Consider the following 21485-nt stretch of genomic DNA (forward strand, 5'->3'; position numbering starts at 1 on the left):
GCTTCTATGTGGAAGTGGAAGTCCCACATGCCCTTAGTCCTGTTGTTCTCAACCACCTTTTGTGGTTGAGGACTTGGGCACTTCTAGTCCATATGCAGCACAGATGTTCCTATACACTATCACAGCCACTTGGTTGTGCTTCTACATCTATGCAGTTCCAGAATGCTTCTTACATCCAACATAGTCTCTGGCCCCAGAGACTATGTTGGATGGTCTCTGGGGCCACAGACTATGTTGGATGGTCTCTGGGGCCACAGACTATGTTGGATGGTCTCTGGGGCACCTTTGCACACTGTTCAACTTTGTTCCCTTTGTAGACTCAACCCTCTATCTGATGCCTAGGGCCTGTCCTTGTGCTGCTGTGTTAGAGACTCTGTGCTGTGCTTTAAGTCTGTGTTGTGCCAGAAAAATGATTTCAGGAATTTGCCCCAAAATGATTGTCTATATTTAAACTGTTTTAAATGATATCAAGCCATTTTGAGCCTGAAGCAAAACATTCCTATCACAAGGTAAGAAGCTGCAGTCGGTTTTTGGCAAAGTGTCTTTTATGTATCCTATATTTATCTAGGTAAAGAGTGTCACTGACATCAAAAATGACTTTTTCAAGAGCGAGCTGGCTAAAAGAGCAGCAGAAATCACAGCAAATATAACACCACGCTTCTATTCAGATACTTTAATTGGCCAAAAAGGACTAGATAAATTATAATGTAGGTACAACAAAGCAGAGTCATAAAGATGCTTGATGTCACAGTCGTTTCCGCTATCTGCCGACAGTACATCTATGTGCGCGTTTACTAAATGCCTTGCTCCAGCAGTGCCTGCTGTGTCATATTCCCAGGCTGGTTCAGCAGTAAACACCAACACACGCTCCTGCTGTAATGCGCGCTCCCGAGATCCACGAGACCGCGCGTTTAACTTGCCGTAGCCATGGCTGCGGTAAGCACTCACAGCCTCCTTCACTGACCTGACGGGGTCAGACAGCAGCAGGCAGGTAATTGGCATCAGGATGATACCGGCGGACACGTAACTACTGGATGTTCTTTCGTCCAAGTTGTCTACATCCTGTTCTCGGCATGCTCGACAAACAGATCTCCAACTCACCTGCTGGATTAAAGCGTCAGGATGAACGTCTTCTTCCACTTCCGAAGTTGCTCCAGAGTGAGTACTCCTTCCTATTAGTGCATTTACCACTTAGTTATACAGTTAGACTGTAAGTAGAGTCGATACCCACAGCGCAGGTGGCACAGTGGATTTGCAATCCGTGTCTTACTTTTCTCGTTTGCGTAATGTGCTTCAGTGTGATTGCACAAACACTCTGCACTTCATGGAATCAGCAGTCTGTAGTAGCTGAAGCGGAGCAGTCAGTCGGCTGGAGGCCGCTTAAAATGTAGAAGCGGAGCAGGAGGGCTTATCGTCATGTTTGGCTGCTGTTGGCCAATAGTTTGTGTTTTCGTGGTGGTGAGTGAGTCTCTGCGTTCAGTGCACGCAGGGGGCTCGTCAGGGCGGGGTGATCCTCCACCGGAGGAAGACAATAGGCCAGCTGCATAAAGTAACCAGCATTTGATTAGACAACAGCGGAAGTTGCCCAACTTTGCCACAAAAATAAAAGGACTGGGTAATTCTTTTTTGCGTTTCTAGCCCTTTGTTTACCTTGATCTGATGGTCAAAATGTACACTCCACTACACGTAATATATGCTGTGGAAGTTATTAAGTTCTACAGATGTGAATCACATAAGTTTCTTACCAGCTCTATACAGAACTTAATTAGATCAATTGCTTCTCTTGTTTTTATGGTGGGGATTGGACAACATCTTTTTGCAAACCAAGTGTATCTGACTAAAGCTGTTTGAGAGAGGCAAACAAAAACTGGAACAGCCCTCCACCTTGATCTAAACTGCATAGAATATAGGCATGTAGACGTAGCTTTGTACTATTCACAGTTCAAATTAACTCGCATTTATCTTAGTCTGGCCCTTGAGAAAAAAGGAAGCACCCAATAGTACCTCGAAACTTTGGTCATATGAGGATCTGCCATATAAACAGAAAATAAGGAAATACATGATGGGCCTGCTTTAAGCTTTTGCCATTATTTGGAAGCAAAACAGCCAAATAATCTTCGGTCCCAGCTACTTTAATTTGTTTTTGCTAATAATAAATTAAACCTATTTATTTGGTCAGACAAATCAGGTAATGATTTGACTACTTTTAAAATATTAAAACATTTCATAAACAAAACTGAATAGTTTAGTTTATATCATTTTCAGATTTACGATCAAATTTCATTCACATGATATGTGAAGGAAAACTAGCAATGACTAACAGCCACTGTGTAGGGTTATTAAGAGCAGAAAAGGTTATTTTGCAAGTAAAATATTAGGTGCAAAAAATGTAATTGGAACAGAGCGGGCACTGACATTTATTTTGAAATTAGTGACCGGAAGTCGCCGTGTTGCCGTTGTTATTCGCGCGATAATGCTGTGCAGAGCCTGCGAAGGAAAGCGAGCTGGCTGCCGAGCCTCATCTCGGGGAGTGATGTTCCAGATATTTACCTTTTCCGCTTTCCTGGATCAATATTAGCCACACCACCGCCATGCCGTAGACACAGCGCCGGGGGTTTCGATGAAGCCTAACGGGGACTGCAGCAGGGAGGACGCGGGGCGGCTGTAACCTAGGGAAGAGGAGGATGTACTGGGCTGCTGGTTTCGCCTCTTCCCGGCCGTGTGTTGTTGAACTGGGGCGGAATCACAGCCTGCCCATCGGGCTGTGCGGCTCCGAGCAGCAGCAGTCGTTGTATGGCTATATCATCGCCTTTCCTCTGCAGGATTACGGAGGCATCATGTCGGTTTTGGGCTCGGACTCCTGGTGGAAGAAGACCCTGTACATCACCGGGGGGGCCCTGCTGGCTGCTGCAGCCTACCTACTGCATGAGCTGCTCGCCATCAGGTAGGGACGCACAACATGCCTGCGCTCTTTGTCATCTTTATCACCACCAGGTTTTTGTTTGTTTGTTTGTTTGTTTGTTTGTTTGTTTAATATTTCGTTTGCCTCGCGGGGCTCACGTTTGGATCGCACCCACCCCCGCTGACAGTGACTGATGAGTGACACCGCATAAAGCATTATGGATATAGGAGAGTGTACATGGGGATGTGGTTCCTCTGCAACTCTCGCGGTGGTTGCTGAGGTTGCCGTCCCTGGTTTTCTCCTTCAAAGGACACGACACTAGGTGGAGATTTAAAAAAAAAAAAATTAATTAATTAATAAGCGAGTCACGCGTCCGCTCGTGTGCCAGTTCCCGTGCAGAACACATCGGCACCTGAGCGTGTCTAAACGAAGCGCTCCTCGGACGCTGCGGAATCAGTCTGACCTTTAATGAGCTGAGACACAGCAGCTGTCCGCATCATTTACAGTTGTTTTCTACAATGAAAGCTGGTGATCAGTATGCGATCACTGTAAGAGAGATTAACACGGGACTATTGTCAGAGCACAGAACGCCTGGCTGTGAATGGACGGATTATTTATTTTTTTCGGCCAGGCCAGTGCCAGTAAGTAAGCACATCCTGTTACAGTGGCCTGGTAGTTTCTGCTTTCACTCCCCCCTCCTCGATCCATAAGCTGCGTGAACCGTGCATTTCGTGCAGAAACTCTGAATCACGTGCAGGCCGCTGAGGCTGGCCCCGCAGCCTGCCGGCGTCATCTGTCCGTGCCATGTGATGTATTGTTGGCAGAGCTGCTGCTACGACTAGTCAGCTTTTGTTCTCCTTTTCCCAGCTGAGAGATCTTTGAGAGGTCCTTTAAGTGGTTCCTCTGAGAGACCAAGCACCACCATGTGCATGGAAGAAGGACGGAATGCATAGAGCAGATCAGGCGTAATAATATGATGTCAGTTTCTTTGGAGATTTAGAATATTTTCAGCACCATGTAACTGTGGACAGCTACCAATGAGACCTGCGAGGTTTCAGCACCAGAGTCAGCTCAGGTTTATTTATGTAGCATCACAGCACCCGCTTTACATTGTAACAACCATGTAAACAACAACTCCTAGCCACCACTTGGTGACAATAGAGAGGAAGAACTCCCTTTAAACAGGAAGCAATCTCCAGCAGAACAAAGCTTAGGAAAATCAAAAATATTTGCTGTGATCTCAGCCACAAACAGGTCAAACCGCAAGCTATGGGAGAGACTAGACAAAAGTTAATGGCATGCACTAGGTGTATTTAAAAAAACAAAACATGGGGTGTGAAAAAAGGTGAGTGTAGTAGAAATGTTTAGTGCATCATGGGAAGTCCCCACTGCAGCCTTAGCCTGCATAACTAAGCCCTAACTACAAATGTTATGAAAAAAATAAGAATTTGTAGTCATGCAAGCATGAATTTATATTTTCTGCAGAATGTGGTTTGCTGAAAATAAGCAAGGCCTTCCCTGGAAAAAAAAATAAAAAGCATTGTCTGGATGGCAGCATACGTTGCCTCAAAGCACACAATGCACACAACCACAGATGCTGGCACTGAAATATGGGCTGATAGTAGGTTGAGTGATTGCTCTTTCCTTTATCTTTTAGGATGGAGCATCCATGACAGTTTAACCTCATAAGTTGTGAAACATTCCACCAGCTGTGTGTTGTTGTTGTTGTTGTTGTTGTTGTTTTTAAACAATCTTTTGCTGACTTGGGGTTTTTGAAACACGTTGCTGATATTAAATTAGAAATGAACATATTATTTGTAGAATATAATAAAATATAAACTGTGTCTGTAAAAACAGATTTGTATTTAGTTTTTGTTTAGATAACATCCAGCCTGGAATGGGGTCAAGTTGCCAGTTACATGCAATCAGTTTCTGATAATACGGTAATTAACTGTGATAAATTGTCCACAGTCAAACATCTGTTGTTAGAAATGAATTTGTGTGACTGAGCGATTTGCTTGCTTTGAAGTAGGAGGTAGCATCGTCAAGCTAACTGTGTCCAGTATTGGATGGTTTTTCGTTTTGTTATGTTTTTTTAACAATGTATTTATTGAGTTGTTTTATATTGCTGAAGTTCAGCTAAATTCATATGAATTTGCTCCGCTAACCTTATCTAATGCTGGTGCTACATGATATGAGCCCTCTTATTGTAGTATTTCCAGAGTATTTTAATTTATTTAATAAAATATCGATATTTGGTGTCCTTGTATCGATACAATAGTGCCATGCAAAATATTGCTTTATCATTTTTTTTCTGTCACTCTAATAGTGGCCTGCGTAGATTTTTTTTTTTAACTTATTTTTGTCTTAATGTACAGAATTAATAGTTTTTTCCCTCAGAATAATTAAAAAAATGACATTATTTTGCACTGGTGATCGTAAAATAGGATAGAACTCAAAAACAAAAGCAACCATAATCTATAATATAATTTCCACAAACTTAAATCTAAAAAAGGATCGTTAAAAGTGGAGGTGTTGTCAGCCCGCTCTGCAGTTACATAAATTTATTCAAATATAGGGAGCAGTGGTCAGTGATAAAAGAGATGCTAAACAGAGCAGATGGGGTCTGTGTGTGTGTACCTGAGATGATGCCTAAAAGCTTCTTCAGGAATAGAAATAGATGCCCAGATGAATGTGTAATGTGATTAGGAAAGCGGTGTAGTAAAATTAGATTAGATTTTGGTTTTTTTTCTGTGCTGATGTGTTAGGTGTAGTTTTATTTCTCTGGTTGCAAAAAAGATCTTTTATTCTAATTGCCATATTAGATAGCATTGAGACACTCCTCAACTACAATTTTAGCTCGTTAATGGCAGTGCAGGAATACACTGACATCCTCCCTGCACAATTGCATTCTAGCTTATTATTAAGTGTCTTTAGACAGCAGGCCTAGAGTACAGTAGGAGGAGAGATGACTCATTTAGTCAATATTCTGACTTATAACTGAAGCTCTTAATACCCCTCAGCTAATACAGTGGAGCACTATAAATACAACTTTGTGGATTTTAAGCCTTTGGTAGCTCAGCTGCTCCTTGTTTCATAGACGATCTATCAAAGTGGAAATAGAATCTCTAGTCTTGACAATCACTTAAAGCGTTTTAATGGAGTATAATAACAGCTAGTGATGCCAGTATATATCTCAAAACACTTAAAGTCACTTAAAGTACAGACTCATTATGTAAAAGTTACTGACCTCAGTGTGAATAAAGAAAGTGTTGTTTTTTTGGTCCCTTTTAATACTTATTTTCATTTATTGTTAGTTTTATTTCTTGTATATGTTATTGTTTATTTTATTTCTAGTTTTCCATGTTTTACTGTGATTTATATTATTTTTTTCCTTTTTGTTTAATATGTTTGTTTAAATCTTGATGTTGTCTTTTAACAGGAAAGCACTTTGGTCAGCTATGTTGTTTTTCTGAAGTGCTCTATAAATAAAGTTGGATTGGGATTTGTTGTAATTGTTTAACATAATAATAATTTTTTTTTAAACTAGCAAAGAAAACCGAACTCGGCATGAATAGTGTGTCACCGTGCTAGAAAAAAACTGCAGGTGTGACCTGCTCCTCACAGCGAGGTCGGCCAGAGCCTGAAGCTGAACTCAGTCCTGTTTTCTGTTCAGATGCTGAGTTACATTTGGAATTTATCTCACTGGCCCCACTGCACCAATTGACCCTGAAAACAGGTGGAAAAACCGGTTGCTTTCGGCTTTTCTGGCTTAAAATGAAACATTTTTAGGCAGTTTTTGCTCTTGGTGTCTATGCATAGTTGGCAAAGCTCGAGACACCAAAGCATAATTTCATCCACACAGAATGGATGAAAGTATGTGCTGTTAACGTTAACATGTATGGTGCTGTTAACACTGGAACAAAATGTACAAAATGAGACAATGTATGTTTGCGAGTTTAAGAATGGTCTTTAAAGAGGTATAACATTTACAGGTACAGCATTTATTCATTGAGTTTTCTCCATCTTTGGTTTCTATGTAGGAAGGAGCAGGAGTTGGACTCCAAAGACGCCATCATCCTCCATCAGTTTTCCAGGCCAAAGAATGGTGTGCCCAGCCTCTCGCCCTTCTGCCTCAAAATAGAGACGTACCTGCGGATGGCGGATCTGCCCTACCAGGTGATAACAGAGAGGGGAGGGGGGTGTTTCTGCCTCTGAAGAGTTTGTTTAAGTAGTTTTTCTCTTCAGCCATTAATAGCTACTTCTGTTGCACAGCCTTAATGCCTCTCTTCCATCAGCATCAACACTGGGCAGCACAAGCTAATGGCAGCTCAGAAATGGGGTCCCATTTGTCAACAGCCTCCATATAAGGACAAAACAATGAAAGCTGTTGCAGCTGTTGGATGTGACAGAGTTGAAGATCTTAAGATTTTAGTTGTTAATGACCATAAGGGACAGGATTATAAAGGAGTGTATCGGGGGAAGGGTGGAGGACAACTCTAATTGAGTGGCTTCGAGATAAAGTTAGAAAGGCAAGTTAGAGATAGTTTGGACACGTGCAGAGAAGGGATAGTAGATTTACTGGGAACAGAGACAGGATAAAGGAAATGCTACTGTGATGCCACCTGTTGGTTTCTGAAGTCTTGTTTTGAAGCATCAAGTGTTTATGTGAGTATTAATGCTGCCACCATCTTGGTTGCAAAAAAATGGATGCAATGAGGAAGACTGGGTCTGACTTTCAATTCAATTCAATTCAATTTTATTTTATGGATGAGTCGCCTCAAGGCGCTTGTGACTAACAGCTTGAAAACCCAACAATCATATGAGCAAGCACTTTGGCGTGTGGTTTCAGGGAGGGGCGGCCATCTGCCACGATTGGGGTGAGAGAGGAAAACAGGATAAAGACATGCTGTGGAAGAGAGACAGAGGTTAATAACAGATATGATGATGCAGAGAGGTCTATTAACACATAGTGAGTGAGAAAGGTGACTGGAAAGGAAAAACTCAATGCATCATGGGAATCCCGGCAGCAACACGCAGTGCAGCATAACTAAGGGAGGGAGTTAGACTTTGAAACCACATGCTTATTATGGATGATCACTTGTGACTGACAGCTTGTTAGTCAATGATTGTGTGGTTTCATGCCACAGATAAACCTCCATTTTCAATTCAGTTCAGTTTTATTTATCTACTACCAAATCACAACAGCAGTGGCCTCAAGGTGCTTTATAATGTAAAGATTGTACAGTAATACAGACAAAACCCCAACAATCAGATGACATCTTTGTTTAAGCACTTGGAAAAAACTCTTTTAACAGGAAGGCCATTAACAGAAAAGTGTGTACACAGATGAAGTCAAAAAATGCTGTGCCATAGACCTCTGTAAAACAAAGTCCTTGTTACAATCACATCTATTGCCATCTGGCGGCCTTCAGATTGAATGCAGGTTCAAGGGACGTTCATATTGGCTTAATTTTTGTGATCTAGTCTAGAAGCTATGTTTTTTATTTTCTATTGTCCATGATTGGGCAAAGGCAGGAGGCAAAGAAGAAGACCGCACAGGTGTGGTTAGTGAAGATATGCAGTAGGTTGGTGTGACAAAAGAGGATGCTAGTCACAGGGTAAGATGGAGCCAGATGATATGTTCTGATGAACCTTAAAGGGAGCAGCCAAAAGAGGTCACAAATATTTTTTGCTAGCAAAACTGTTAGCAACTGAGCTAAGTTTAGGCAGGTAGCTGCTAAATATAATCAAGCAATAATGTAAGCTAACATTAGCCAGAACAAAACAAGTTTTTATGCAGTGAAGCCCATCTGACCAAAATGGAATTGTGCTCTTAGGCAAAAGTTTAAGTTTGGGGGGGAAGGGTTGTTAAATCCAACCCTAAGCTTTCTTTTGGCTAAAGTTAGCTAACGCCAGCTTCTCTGAAAACACAGATGAATTGAAGCTATCTTATGCAGCAAAATTTTAATTACCTTAGGTGGTCGTTTTACTTTATCAGCTAACCATTGATACATTTCTGCAGTAAGTTACAGCTAACTGGCAAACTGCAAATTCCTTAATCTTATTACAAATTAATGACTCAGCAGAAATACTGGTTCCACACTTCTTTGAATTATCTTGTGACTGTCACTTTTTACACAGATTTGCTATTTAGTTAGGAGGTTTTCTTATATTTAGTTAAGAGGTTTCTTAAATTTATTAGATTTTTTTTAGGAGTACTGTTCAGTATTTGAATGGATTAGAATTATTGGAACAGGCATAATTAGATTAGCTTTTCCTTGACTTGTAAAAGGATCTCTGATCTCTCAGTGACTGACTGAAAATCACCACGTTTTAAAAAATCAGCAGTACATAACCACTGAATTACAATAAAAACAAAAAATCAATTTTGGCATATAGGTCTACAGTCTTTGTTTTGTTAATAAAATCTACACACAGCCCAGGAAATTTATGTGCAAAGTTGTTTCCCTTTGCAGAACTACTTTGATGGGAGGCTATCGCCGCAAGGTAAGATGCCCTGGATCGAGTACAACCACGAGCAGGTGTCGGGGTCAGAGTTCATAGTGGACTTCCTGGAGGAGAAGCTGGGCGTGAACCTCAACAAGAACCTCACCCCGCAGGAGATAGCCGTGTCCCGCGCTGTCACCAAAATGGTTGAGGAACACCTCTACTGGTAAGTAAGTCGTATAGGTATACAGTGCTGTAGCTGTGTCTTTGGAAGGCTTTTAAGAGCTATGACTTCAGGCACTTTAAATGGAAAAGTACAATAATTTTGCCACTTTCAGATCATTTTAAAGACAGAAAGCAGTTCTCTGTTTCTACAGTTTCATTTAATTATTGCACTTGAGAGGTGAAATTATGTGTTGCTGAGTTGATTATGCAATTTTGTGTATATGCATTCATATTTAAATGCACACTTTAATGTGCTCAGTGCCAAACCATATGAGGAACCACCTACACTGATCCCCCCTGGAAAATAAAAGGTCCAATTTATTTTAGCAGCAAGAGAAAACAGACACACTGAGGATTTAATTCTAAAAACAAAAAAAGTAAGATTATTCATGCATTGTTTGTGCAGCTTTTCAGCCCAGGCTGTGATATCTGCCATCCTTCGCAGCGGTGAGTCACTCCAGGATCACTGGGGGAAATCGTTTTCCACACTCCATCTACACCAAGAGGAGTGTTTTCCATTACCTAAAAGCTCTATCTCTCTTTCTCTATCCATCCCCCTCACAAATGCGCACACACATACACACACTATCTAACTCGGTTTGATCCATGTGGTATGGCCTATTGCTCTCTCTATAATAATTTTAGAACACAATTTGAACTACTCATTGGTTTTAGTTTACTTATAAAAAGGAACAAAGGATGGAACAATCTGCTGGCTTTGTGTTATAAACTGAATCTGCTCCATTTCTCTAAAAGCAGCAGAGGTCATTCATGTAATCCACATTCACGCTTCCTCCCTTCCTGTCTCCTTGTATCACCTCCCTGTTCCTCTCCTCTGCTTCTCCATGCACCCTGCACCAGGTTTGGACCCACATATAGACCTATTGATTGAATTATTTATTTCAGGGAAGGGCAGCATGACAGCGTGCTGCTCTTTGTGTACTGAGACACAGCCTAGAGATAGATTTGGTTAGATCGTGCACACACAGAGTTGCTTTCCTGATTCATGGTGGCATGGTTATGGACCAGAAAATCTCAAAGCTAGTTATACTATTATATACTCATTTATTTAGCTTTGCTTTTTTAAAATACAAATCTTTTAATAACTCTGTAATACATTAGATTTTGTTTGCTGTAAAGAATTACCAGAAAAGGATCAGTCAGCCATACTTTAAGTTCAGTAGACATACACAGACAACTAGTGTTTAGCAGCTGTGATCCAGTGAATGTCAAAGAGGAATTTAAAGAGTAAAAACTGGGCATAAATACAACTTTAAATTGAGATTAACCTTATGCTGGATAAACACAGCAGTTATAACCGTGGATTAAAGTGGGATTCGGCAGGAGGAGGAACTCTAAGATCGGCTGTAACACATCTATGGTGAAAAGAATGAGTTAGAAATAAGTCACACAGTAAAATGATTTGTTTCGTGAGCTCCATTGGATTTTTCTTTGTGTGCAGGCTGTGATTGGTTGACCTGGGCTGTTACGCTGATATTCACTGCTCTTTGTGGATTTAGCCAGCAAAGTTCACTAAAATACTGTATAAGTAGATGTTTCATAAGCTTTATGGCTATATGGCCCCAACTCCCAGACACTATAAAGCTAGTATAAAAGCCATAGTTCACAGAGTGAATCTAATCGGCATCATTACCTTAAATATACCAAAATGATGCCTGCTACTCTTGGTGTAAGCAGTCCGCTGTACTGTTTAGCCTGCACTAAACCACCAGGTATTCCATGCAACCCTTGAATAACACTGTTTGTTTGACAAGAGGTTTCACAAAAATGTAATTTAGTAAAGCATCACACATGTATCTGATTATAAAACTCTAACATGATTGAGGACATTACATGTAAGATTTAAATTTCCTGTATGAAACATTTCTCGTATTGAGCAGCCATAACTTTTGAAAACAGTCATCCTTCATCCTTCCGTCTTCCTCTCTTTCTTGCACCTTTCTCCATCTGTCAGGATCACACATTAGCATTTTTTCTCTCTCCCTGGGAAATACTGCAACTGTAGCTTTATCTTGAAAATGCATTTTGTAGCAAACTGCACAGAAACAATTGCAAAGGTTGCATTTGAAATTACCTGGGGATTAAAAAAAACATGACTCTATTTATGCTCGCTCCTCTTCTGATTTGTTTTTGTTTTTTTTGTTTTTTTTAAGAATACAGACACTTTGGACATCAGATAATATAACAGGAAGTAGCATTTGGCCAATGGATAGTCCCCACTCTGAAAATTAATATAACCCAGATTCTTTATTTCAGTTTCTATTGAGCAACCAGTCACATACAGCAGAAAGATGACCATGAGGCCAGGCGCTGGCCTTTAGATGAACTGAGAGGTAAAAGCTCTAACCCATGTAGGTAGAAACATGTAGGTCTCCCTTGCACTTGTACTATTATCAACAAACAGCTTGGCTGTCATTGAGTTCTGACTCATTCAGACTTTTTCAGATCATAGACAGATGGGTTAACGGCAAAAGTCCTACAGTGTGAAAAGTCCAAGTGTGTAAGAATGTAACAGCTTTATCGTAGTATCTAGATACACAGACAGCTTATGCAGAATAGAAGCAACAAATGTATGAAATATCAGAGTTGTTGTTTTCATTGTCTTTGTTTTATGGAGTTCATTCATGTGAAACATTTGTCCTTTAGTGGTTTCACAAGGGATTTTGAGGGTTTGAGTTGGGCTTGTTTGCTTGTAAATAAACAGGATTTGTTGGACCACAGTGTGAGACAAATCTCAATATAGAGAGACACTATATGCTGCCATTTCTGCAGCCTTGCTTTCTTTTCATGAGTAACTGTAAGTTGCTGATGCTTTGCAGCAGTAGGTGTCTGTATTTTATCATGAGAGGCAGGGACGGATTCCAGGCATTTCTTTCAACCCTCAGGCCGACAGTTTGAAGGGCTGAATATACGATGTTGTGTTCTGGCAGCAAGTGCAGAGCGGTCCAGCTGATGAATGGGCCAAGGGACAAAAGTGTTGGAGCACTTTTATTGATTAAGTTGAGGCTAATTGTTATTAGACATAAAGCTTTACGGTGCAGTGGCTGAAACTTTCATTAAACACTTTTATTGGAATCCCACTCTAATTCAGTTTGACTCAACATCATAGAGTAAAATATTACTGTTGGTCCTTTGTAAAATTCTGGTTTGCCACCATATTCAGTTAAAAATACAGCACTAGACTAGAGAGATGAATAAACATGTCTCCTCTTTCTTGTATTTGTGTAGTTTTTGGTTTTACATGAAATGCATCTACTGATTTATAGATCTTTGATACAACACATGACAATGCTTCTGCAAAGCAGGGGGAAAAATGCCAAAGTGAACACAGACATGCAGTCACTGAACTAACTAAATAAGATTTAAACATTAAGGCATTAAAGCTGTTTTTCCTTGTTTTTGCTTTGTTTATCCCTTTAAAAAACAGCACTATGAACCAAAACATGCTTTTGGAGAACTGTTATATCCCTAAGCTTTTGTATGTGATAATTTGATGTTTAAATATGTGTGGAATGTAAACGCTAATGTTGATGGTGTTATACCATCTAGCATGTTCGTGGTACATGGATTGTATGCTGAGTGGGATAAGGTTTTTTGGCAGTGTAGAAATCATTTTGTATGTTAAACTATAAATGATACAAATGAACTGATGGCTCAAAGACTCAGTTTCAAATGCAGTTTGTTCTTTTTGAAAAGGACCACGATGGTTTTAGACCAGCATTTGGAATACTTTATGATCTTGACCTAAGTAAGTACAGGAGGAGTGTAAGACTCAGACTGTAGGTGTAGCTGAGGCTCACTTTTGATTTAGAGGAGTAACTTTTTGCCAGCCAGTGTAATCGTAACACAGTGTTGTCTACATTGTGTTTTCCTTCAGGACAATAGCCTACTGCCAGTGGGTGGATAACCTGGAGGAAACACAGAAGCTGCTGGCGATGAGTGGGCCTCTGAGTGACACGCTGAAGTGGATGCTGAGCCACCTGAATGGCGGCATAGTGCGGAGGGAGATGTACGGCCACGGCATCGGACGCTTCTCCAAGGAGGAGGTCTACACGCTGATGGAGAAGGACATGAGGACACTGGCCACTCTACTGGGTACGGAACTAAGACTAACCTCATCAGGACTGTGGTTATAGAGGGATACGCTAATGCTGTTATGCAAGCTGATAATGGAGCTGGTGTTATTTCTTTTTTCCATTGGTTGTAATGAAAATACATAAATTTGTTACTGTGAGCTGATATTTCTCAAAATATTCACAAGCTCCTCTTAATTGGTTTATATTTATCAGAACAAAATACCATTTATCTGCGTCTTTGCACTTGAATTTTATTGAGGTATAGATGGTAATGAACGAAAACAGGGAAAGCTCTGGATGTTAGCTGGAGGGATACAATATAAGTGTGTTTAGAAAAGTGCTTTGCATCGATCTGTTTGTGTCATTACAGTGAACAACCGCTTGTATAAAATGGAAAAGTCATTCCCGAGTGAAAGCATTAGGACACTCCACAACCATCTGGCTTCCCTCTTTTAATGTTTGTTACACACAAGTACCAGAAGTGTTCACCTAAAATCTGGCATTTTAACCAAAAGAGCTGATTTCCCAACTTCAAAATGAAATTAGTTTACTTTGAAGTTTGCTCTCTGAAGGGCAAGGAAAGCACACAAATACTTAGCAACCTTTCATTAACTGGCCTTCCTGTAGTGTTTTGGTTTCCCTCTGGATTACTGGAAGTGTTTACAGGTTACATTAAAAACATCTCTAATGGAGCTCGGCATTGATGATGATGTGTATAAGAGCAGGGATTCCCAACCAGGAGAGATCTCAGCAGCTGCCTGGGGAACTCAAAGATCACAGTGTATTTCCACCTATTTGAAAAATGTATGAATAAATTGAACACCTTTAAAAACAAAAGTAAAAAGAAATTCAGTTCATTTCAGTTTTATTTATATAGCACTAAATCACAAGTTTCAAGGCGTTTTATAATAAAGTAAAGACCCAACAATAATAAAGGGAAAACCCCAAGAATCAGACCACCCCTTATGAGCAAGCACTTGGCGAGAGTGGGAAAGAAAAAACAGGAAAAAACCAGCAGAACCAGGCTCAGGGAGGGGCGGCCATCTGCTGTGACAACTTGGGGGTGAGGGGAGGGACACAAGACAAAAGACACACTGTGGAAGAGAGGCAGACATTAATAATAACTGATGGCTAAATGCAGAGTGGTGTATAAACATACAGAGTCTAAAGGAAGGAGGTGAGTGAAGAAGAAACACCAAGTGCATCATGGGAAATCTGAAGTTCAGGTCTATAGCAGTGTAACTAGGGGAGGAATGTTGTAAGCCTAATCTTAAAAGAATCGAGGGTGTCAAGACCTTGTATGGGATTTAAATTTGTTTCTGGATTTAACAAGGAGCCGATGAAGAGAAGGCAGTATGGGAGAAATATGCTCTGTCTTTTTAGTCAACGTTAGTACTCTCTCTGCAGCAGTTCGGATCAAAATGTGCTCGGTGAAGTGTGTTTAGGTGGAAAAAAACTATCCAAAAACAACCATGAACTAAGATTTAGTGCTAGTGTTAGATAATTTTGTATCGTAATCTTACAGTAAAGCCCTTCACACACCAGATGCATCAAATTTGACTGATATTTCATACGTTAAGATGGATATGGAAATGGTAAAATAATACTATTTTACCTCAGGCACACAGCTAGACACTGCTCTGGCTCTTTGAAATGATTTCTCTGCCTCAGATGTGATACTGACTCTGCCAACAAGAGCTTAAACTGCCCCACCGACATCCTGTATGTATAAACATTACATGACCAGCTCATATCCCAAGAATTCGGAATATAACGTTGTTTTTTTCCCAGCACGCTCAGTGTGCAAAGGTCTTAATGATAAACATCTCAAAAAGTCAGCTAAAGGTAGTTCATGAAGAGTTAGTGCATCTAAAAAGCTCAAAGTAAAGCAAAACTGTTGGTTTACAAACACCTTCTGCCAGTACAAGTGGAATAAAAATCATCTGTAGCAAAAAACCTTTCAACACACAGATGGAATGAGTTGCAAAGTTGAAAAAGGAGTACTTTAATTTGGTTTTTGATATCTATTTCGTGTGTGTGTGTGTGTGTGTGTGTTTGGTTATTTTGGCTCTTGTATATTCCCTTTATCGTTGCTTGAAATTGCTGTTTGTTTTCTGTCTTGCAGGAGATAAGAAATACTTCATGGGCTCTAAGATATCAACATTAGATGCTACAGTGTTTGGGCATCTAGCTCAAGCCATGTGGACTTTACCTGGAACACGACCAGAGCAACTTATCAAAGGTCAGATGATCTATTCAGTAATTGTAAATCAACACATGCATGCTGGTTTTTATCACAGGTTTTTGTATATTACCTTGTCCTTGCAGTATTTAAGCATACTTGTGAGATGTTTTCACTGGTGTATTTTTATGTGTAGTCCACTAGATGGCAGTGCTGTTCTGCTGCAGTGCAGTGCTGCTTACACAAGCTCAGAGAGCAGCTTTAAAGTCTCACACAGGGAACACTGAAGTCTTTTTATCTTTTCAGACAACAGCATCAGAGCTTGATTCTGTGTTTTAATCCATAATTTGTGATCAAGGTGATTGTGGGAACAAAACCGGACCCCCCAAAAAAAGACTAACAAAGGCAGTAAGCACCTGTGATACCACCTGCTGGTTTCAGCTCTGTCTTCAAAAAGATTTACATGTCTCCACAGGAGAGCTGATCAACTTGGCCATGTTCTGCGAGCGGATGCGGAGGAGGTTCTGGCCCGAGTGGTTTGTTGAGGTGGAGGATTTTTACTACGACGGAGACAGCGAGAGCAGCAGCGGGGGCACCCCCACGGGCCTGCTGGACTTCGGCCTCTTCTCCAGGACTGACACGCTGGACGACAGCGATGGCAGCAGCCACTCAGCCGGACGCACGCACACACATTCCCCCGACTCTGACCGCTCGCTATTTGATTCGGACGTGGGCACGGGGTCTGACAATGATGCTCAGTTTAAAGAGGAGTCAATGCCAGACCTGGAAGTTTGACCTTGGCAGACTGAGACGGACCGAAGGCTGGAACAGTCGGTGCTACAGGCTGCTGTGTGGTTTTGCTTTAATAAATCTGGCTGGAACGATGTGTCCAAGCAACAGCTCGCACACGGCTGAAAGAACTATTCCAGCTCCTCTACCTGTAATACCCAGCATGTTACAACTTCCCAATGGGCAGACTGGGCGTTTGTATGCAGACGATGCAAAATAAACCTTACAAAACATGCAACTGTACAGTCAGTTCCCTCCCGTAACGTCAGAACTGTCCCTGTGACAGTTCCTCTTTGCCTTATTTGTCTCATCCTAAGATGCAGAAGCTAGCGCGAAAGGTTAACACACAAAGGAAGCATCTCACGAAGAGCGCGTTGGCAACAGAAGAGTGCTACAGACATGACAGGTGGCACTTCACTTGCTATGAAATGATGCAACTAATCACCACTCTGCCGTGTGTCATAACGCACAAAACCACTGAAACAGGTGGAGATTAAAAAAGGAACAGCTGCCATGTCTCTGCTGTTAGCCATCCGTGTGCCGAGGAGTAAACACAGATGACATTGAGCATCAGTCCGTGCATTAAGTTGACCCTAAAGTCATTTTCCTCATGCTCCCTCATGCTTCTGTATGTGGTGAAAAAAAAAAAAAGTAATTCAATCATTCTGTCTAAAACCCCAGATACACTTACTGTATAGGCCTGTTGAATGGAAATCAGGAGGTAAGATTTGTGCCTGTTTCTTCTGCAAGTTATCATCCTATTTTCTGCCCAGTAAATCATTATCTGCCTGCACTTTGTTATTGTTGAACTTGGAGAGTTGGGTTGTTTTTGTTGTTGTTGTTGTTTTGTTTTCGTTTTTTGTTTCTTCCAAACTTCTTATGGTCTTATTGAGGAGCTGCAGTTCTTGTATTTGACCACTAGATGGAGTCAGCAGTCCGCCTGTTGCCTTCTACATCAAGGTCACTCCAGCCTAAGGACCTGCAGTACATTTAACACAAGAAATTTCCACTTCTTTGCTAAATCTCCCATTCATACCTAACATGTGTGTGTGCATGTGTGAGAGAGAGAGAGAGAGAGAGATACTGCATACTGCAACTTAGCGCAGCAACAACTCACCCTCAGCACTCAGAACATTAAAACAAATGGGTGAAACTCCTCTGCGACAGTTTTTTGTTGTGATATAATTTATTATCAGTGCCAGTTGATATTATTCTTTCTATAGTAATTTATTTTTTGTTAAATATATACATATATTTAATGTTATTTCTTTTTCTTATTGCTCTCAAAGAGAGATCTTAATTTGCACTAGTGGAAATTTAATTTTCACCTCATTTCAGTCGGAGGAGTCAGCTGCGAAGGCACAGAATGGAGACTGAATGAATGAGCGTTACGATAAAGATCAGGCTGCAGTGGACTGTGCTGCTCATGTCGGCTGCGCGTATGCGAATGTTACCGGGTGTGAATGTCATCAGTGAAGCAGCTGATAAAGTGTTTGCAGACCGGACTGAGTCAGAATACCAAATGAAAAGGAAGCGACTATAGCTCGGTGGAAAATCTTGATTAAAATGTGGACCAAAGTGTCTGGGCCGGGGGGAGCGTTCGTTTTTGTCTGTCACGTTAAGCTCGCTGGAAGTGCTCGTAATGGAAATGTGATGGCTTTAAAAACTGACTATGGTACATAAAAAGTAAGTGTGACTTGCATTAAAGGGTCTACAAACCCTGATTATAAACCTTTTTTTTTCTCCTCACGAGTGGCACTAAACCCTGCAGATAGTTTTGTTTTGAATTCTCCAGGCTTGGAGATGTCTCTTTTCTTATTTCACTCCACAAGATTAATGGAGTTTCATTTTAATTCCTGGAAAAATTAAAAAATCTTCATTCAATTTGCTGGATAGATGGTCAGAGTCAAATTCATTAATTTCAGTGTCACAAAAAGAAGAATAAATAAAAAGTAAAGGAACCAAAATATGAGATATGAGATGGTTAATTTAAACACTTATTAGCCTAGAGTCTTACAGTGCAAACAGCTTTCATAGGTTATATTCACATGTTGGCAAAAAAAGGCCCAAACCAGATTCATTTGTTAAATACCACTCGTGTTTCTTCACAAAAGCACAAATCACAGGAATTTGCTTTCTTTTTTTCAATTCTTTCATATGGAGCCCTGAAATGCAGAGTTTGTTATTCAGTGAACATCAGAATCCTAACCAGTCCGGGCTCCAACGCTGCCTCCACGCCTCTATATGAAGCTAGGAGTTACTGTACCACTGTACTGTCCTCTCTGATTAGCCGGCCTCTTCTGCGCATCAACTTAAAGCGAATGGCAAACAGAGTTTTTCGGCATCGTGGCCGTCCCGTGTAAAAGTACGATGCATGGGACGCTGTTCCTTACACATGCATCTCACTGTGTTTCTGTTATTGGCCTAAGAGAGGAATGCAAAAAAAAAAAAGTACCAAACAAACTGATCTGAGGATTAAACCAGAATTTTTGCGCAGTGGCTTAGAGTGCGAACCCAGCCTTTAGAAGTCTGTCACAAAAATCATTTGACTTGTAAATCATTCAAATCATCTGTTAATGTTAAATATTAAAGCTAATAAGATGATCTTTGATTTTTGCATGTTTTCGAAACATTTTTGAACATATTTTACCTGTCACCAAAAAATTGAGTCTTTTTTGAGCAACTATCAGATTTCTGCAGAATTATTTAAAGCTGTTAGTAACTTCTTTTTTTTTTTTTCAGAAAAGGATCACATTATTTTTCTAAAGTGAACAGAGTCGTGTTGCATTTTTCCCTCAGATCTACAAAGAGGCACAGCATCTCTCCGGTGATTGTTTTGGTTGCGCAGGCTGCAACTTAACTGCTTTTTGTTAAGTCTCACTGCTCTCATTAGTGTCATTCTCAGAAGCAGCTGGCAGCTTTTTAGCTCTAGACAAACTGCTTAGCACCATATGACACTAATAATGACGGCAACTTGCTGGTGATCATAATTGAGCTTATTTAGCAAGTAAAGAGCTAAAATTTCCTTCAGAAGTTGGAGACCAAACCACTGATAAATTTGAGTGAGTACTGTAGACAGCCAGGAATGCCAATTGAACAACAATGCTCTAAATCTCTCTGATGAGCAAGTGTATAGAGATATATATAATATACTGTTAGCTTACTGGATTAATATTAAACATGTCCACCTTTCTAATAATGAGTTTATGTTGGTAATCTGTGTGAGCCAAAAGCTCAGGTTCAGACTGCTCTTAATGCTCCGTTTTAGACATTTTTTCCACTCTTGGCTCTCACTGCGATCAATGAGGGGTTATCCCTAATAGCTTTGGCAGTGGGAACAGAAGCCGACCCACCAGCTGTTCAAACCTGTTGTTTGTGAGAGGCACCCAATCAGAAGAAATTTGTTTTTAATGTATAAGAGGTAAAAGAGCTTGTTTCGGACAGAGGCCGGACTGAGGGAGGCACTGTAGAAGATACATAAGGTTTATTTTTAAAACTATTAAGTGGAAGTGAGAGCGGCAGTTCACTTTAAATAAGAAAAAAAATCCATCCATTTCCATCCTTATGAAGTAAAAGTTGATATCTCAAAACCTGGTCAGGGAAAACCAAAACTGTCTGCATGTCTATGTATCATCTGAGGAGATGACTTTATGTTTTTGGTTTTTTTTTTTGTTTCGGGGGAACAATCCTGGGTAGGTGCCCAAAGGCCAGAGATGAACTGAGACTCAGGTTGTAGAAACAACCTTCTTCCATCATGTCGTCCTGTGGTTTGCATTCCGACCTGATCCGCACCAGCCTTGGTTGTGTGCTTCTCAGTCGCCTCATCCAGTCTGGGCATGATATTACAGTACAGTTGGACTGCATTAATCAAGCCATATTAAAACTAGTTGTCTTGTTATTGGAACCACGTCATAGCGTTTGCTGCTGGTGTAATGTAAATATTGTATGTGTGACAAAGTGCATCATACTGTATGTAGAGCTGACTGACTGATCAAACTACCTGTGGCAGTCATACAAACTGGAGTGACTGGATGATTTCAATAAAGACTAGCTGTGACAATTTTAACCACGCCCTGGTTTCCTGTTCACTCTGCTTCCTTGTGCATCTCAGCTTAACGGAAAGGGGCTGAAGTCATGACGCAGCTTTATTGACACGCACACTGTGCATTAATGTGCGAGGCTGTCGTATCCCTGACTGCATATCATGCATGTGGTGGTGTGTTTTCAATCATGCTAAACCAGCCGCAATCACTCATGTGCAGAGGGGGGCTGATTAAGAGTTTGCCAGGACTCTGTAGGCAAGACGAGAGGAGAGGAGCAGGAGGAGAAAAAAAAAAGATCATGAGGTGAAAAGAGAGAGTTGAGCCAGGGCGAAGAGGAAGTAACCAGGAGCAAGAAAAGGGAAAGGAGGAATGAGAAAGAGAACTAGAGGAGCAGGTGGTGGAGAGGAGAGAAGAGGTGAAGAGGCCAGGACTGAGGAGTGAAGGGATAGTGGGAAGTCACTGGGGAGGAGAAGGAGGAGGAAAGAGAAAAGGAGCATCGGGAGGTTTTTTTGGAAGGGAAGAATTGGACAAGACAGGGGTAGATGGAGAGGAGAGAGAAAGAAAGCGAGAAGTCAGAGTGGAGTGGAGAGGAGAGAAAAGGAGGGGATGAGGCGGCTGGGCTAGGGGCCCGGGGAGGAGAAGCTAGGGCCACGGATCAGGAACCAAGTTCCCCGGGGACGGAGCAGGTGCAGGCTGCGAGCTAGGCCTTTGGGCCTGAAGGGGCTGCCAGAGCTTAAAACAATCTGCACTGCTCCTTTTTTAATTTGGCTCTGCGAACAGCCCACCCTCCACACTGA

At 41.1% G+C, this 21485-nt stretch overlaps 1 protein-coding gene across 2 annotated transcripts; it reads left to right on the top strand.

The window, feature by feature from the left end:
- The first annotated feature begins 208 nt into the window (after positions 1–208).
- Positions 209–20711, top strand: faxcb (failed axon connections homolog, metaxin like GST domain containing b). 2 transcript variants are annotated; one of them, XM_031740272.2, is made up of 7 exons: positions 209–1158; positions 2823–2944; positions 6946–7081; positions 9382–9578; positions 13476–13693; positions 15800–15916; positions 16332–20711. In XM_031740272.2, exons 1-7 carry the CDS (start codon positions 1123–1125, stop codon positions 16649–16651), a joined length of 1146 nt encoding a protein of 381 aa, XP_031596132.2. In that variant the 5' UTR covers positions 209–1122; the 3' UTR covers positions 16652–20711. The 2 variants fall into 2 exon arrangements, with proteins under 2 accessions (XP_031596132.2, XP_031596131.2); XM_031740271.2 differs by lacking the exon at positions 209–1158 and having other exon boundaries at positions 2300–2944.
- The last annotated feature ends 774 nt before the right edge of the window (positions 20712–21485 follow it).

Source organism: Oreochromis aureus, linkage group 11, assembly GCF_013358895.1.
Source record: "Oreochromis aureus strain Israel breed Guangdong linkage group 11, ZZ_aureus, whole genome shotgun sequence".
Classification (NCBI taxonomy): domain Eukaryota; kingdom Metazoa; phylum Chordata; class Actinopteri; order Cichliformes; family Cichlidae; genus Oreochromis; species Oreochromis aureus.

What these genes read in the sequence shown, in the direction of transcription:
- faxcb (XM_031740271.2), top strand. Translation starts at nt 2,685, where the DNA reads ATGTACTGGGCTGCTGGTTTCGCCTCTTCCCGGCCGTGTGTTGTTGAA. An exon ending in CATGAGCTGCTCGCCATCAG is followed by an intron (nt 2,945 to 6,945) that starts GTAGGGACGCAC and finishes GTTTCTATGTAG; the next exon opens with GAAGGAGCAGGAGTTGGACT. An exon ending in TGGCGGATCTGCCCTACCAG is followed by an intron (nt 7,082 to 9,381) that starts GTGATAACAGAG and finishes TTCCCTTTGCAG; the next exon opens with AACTACTTTGATGGGAGGCT.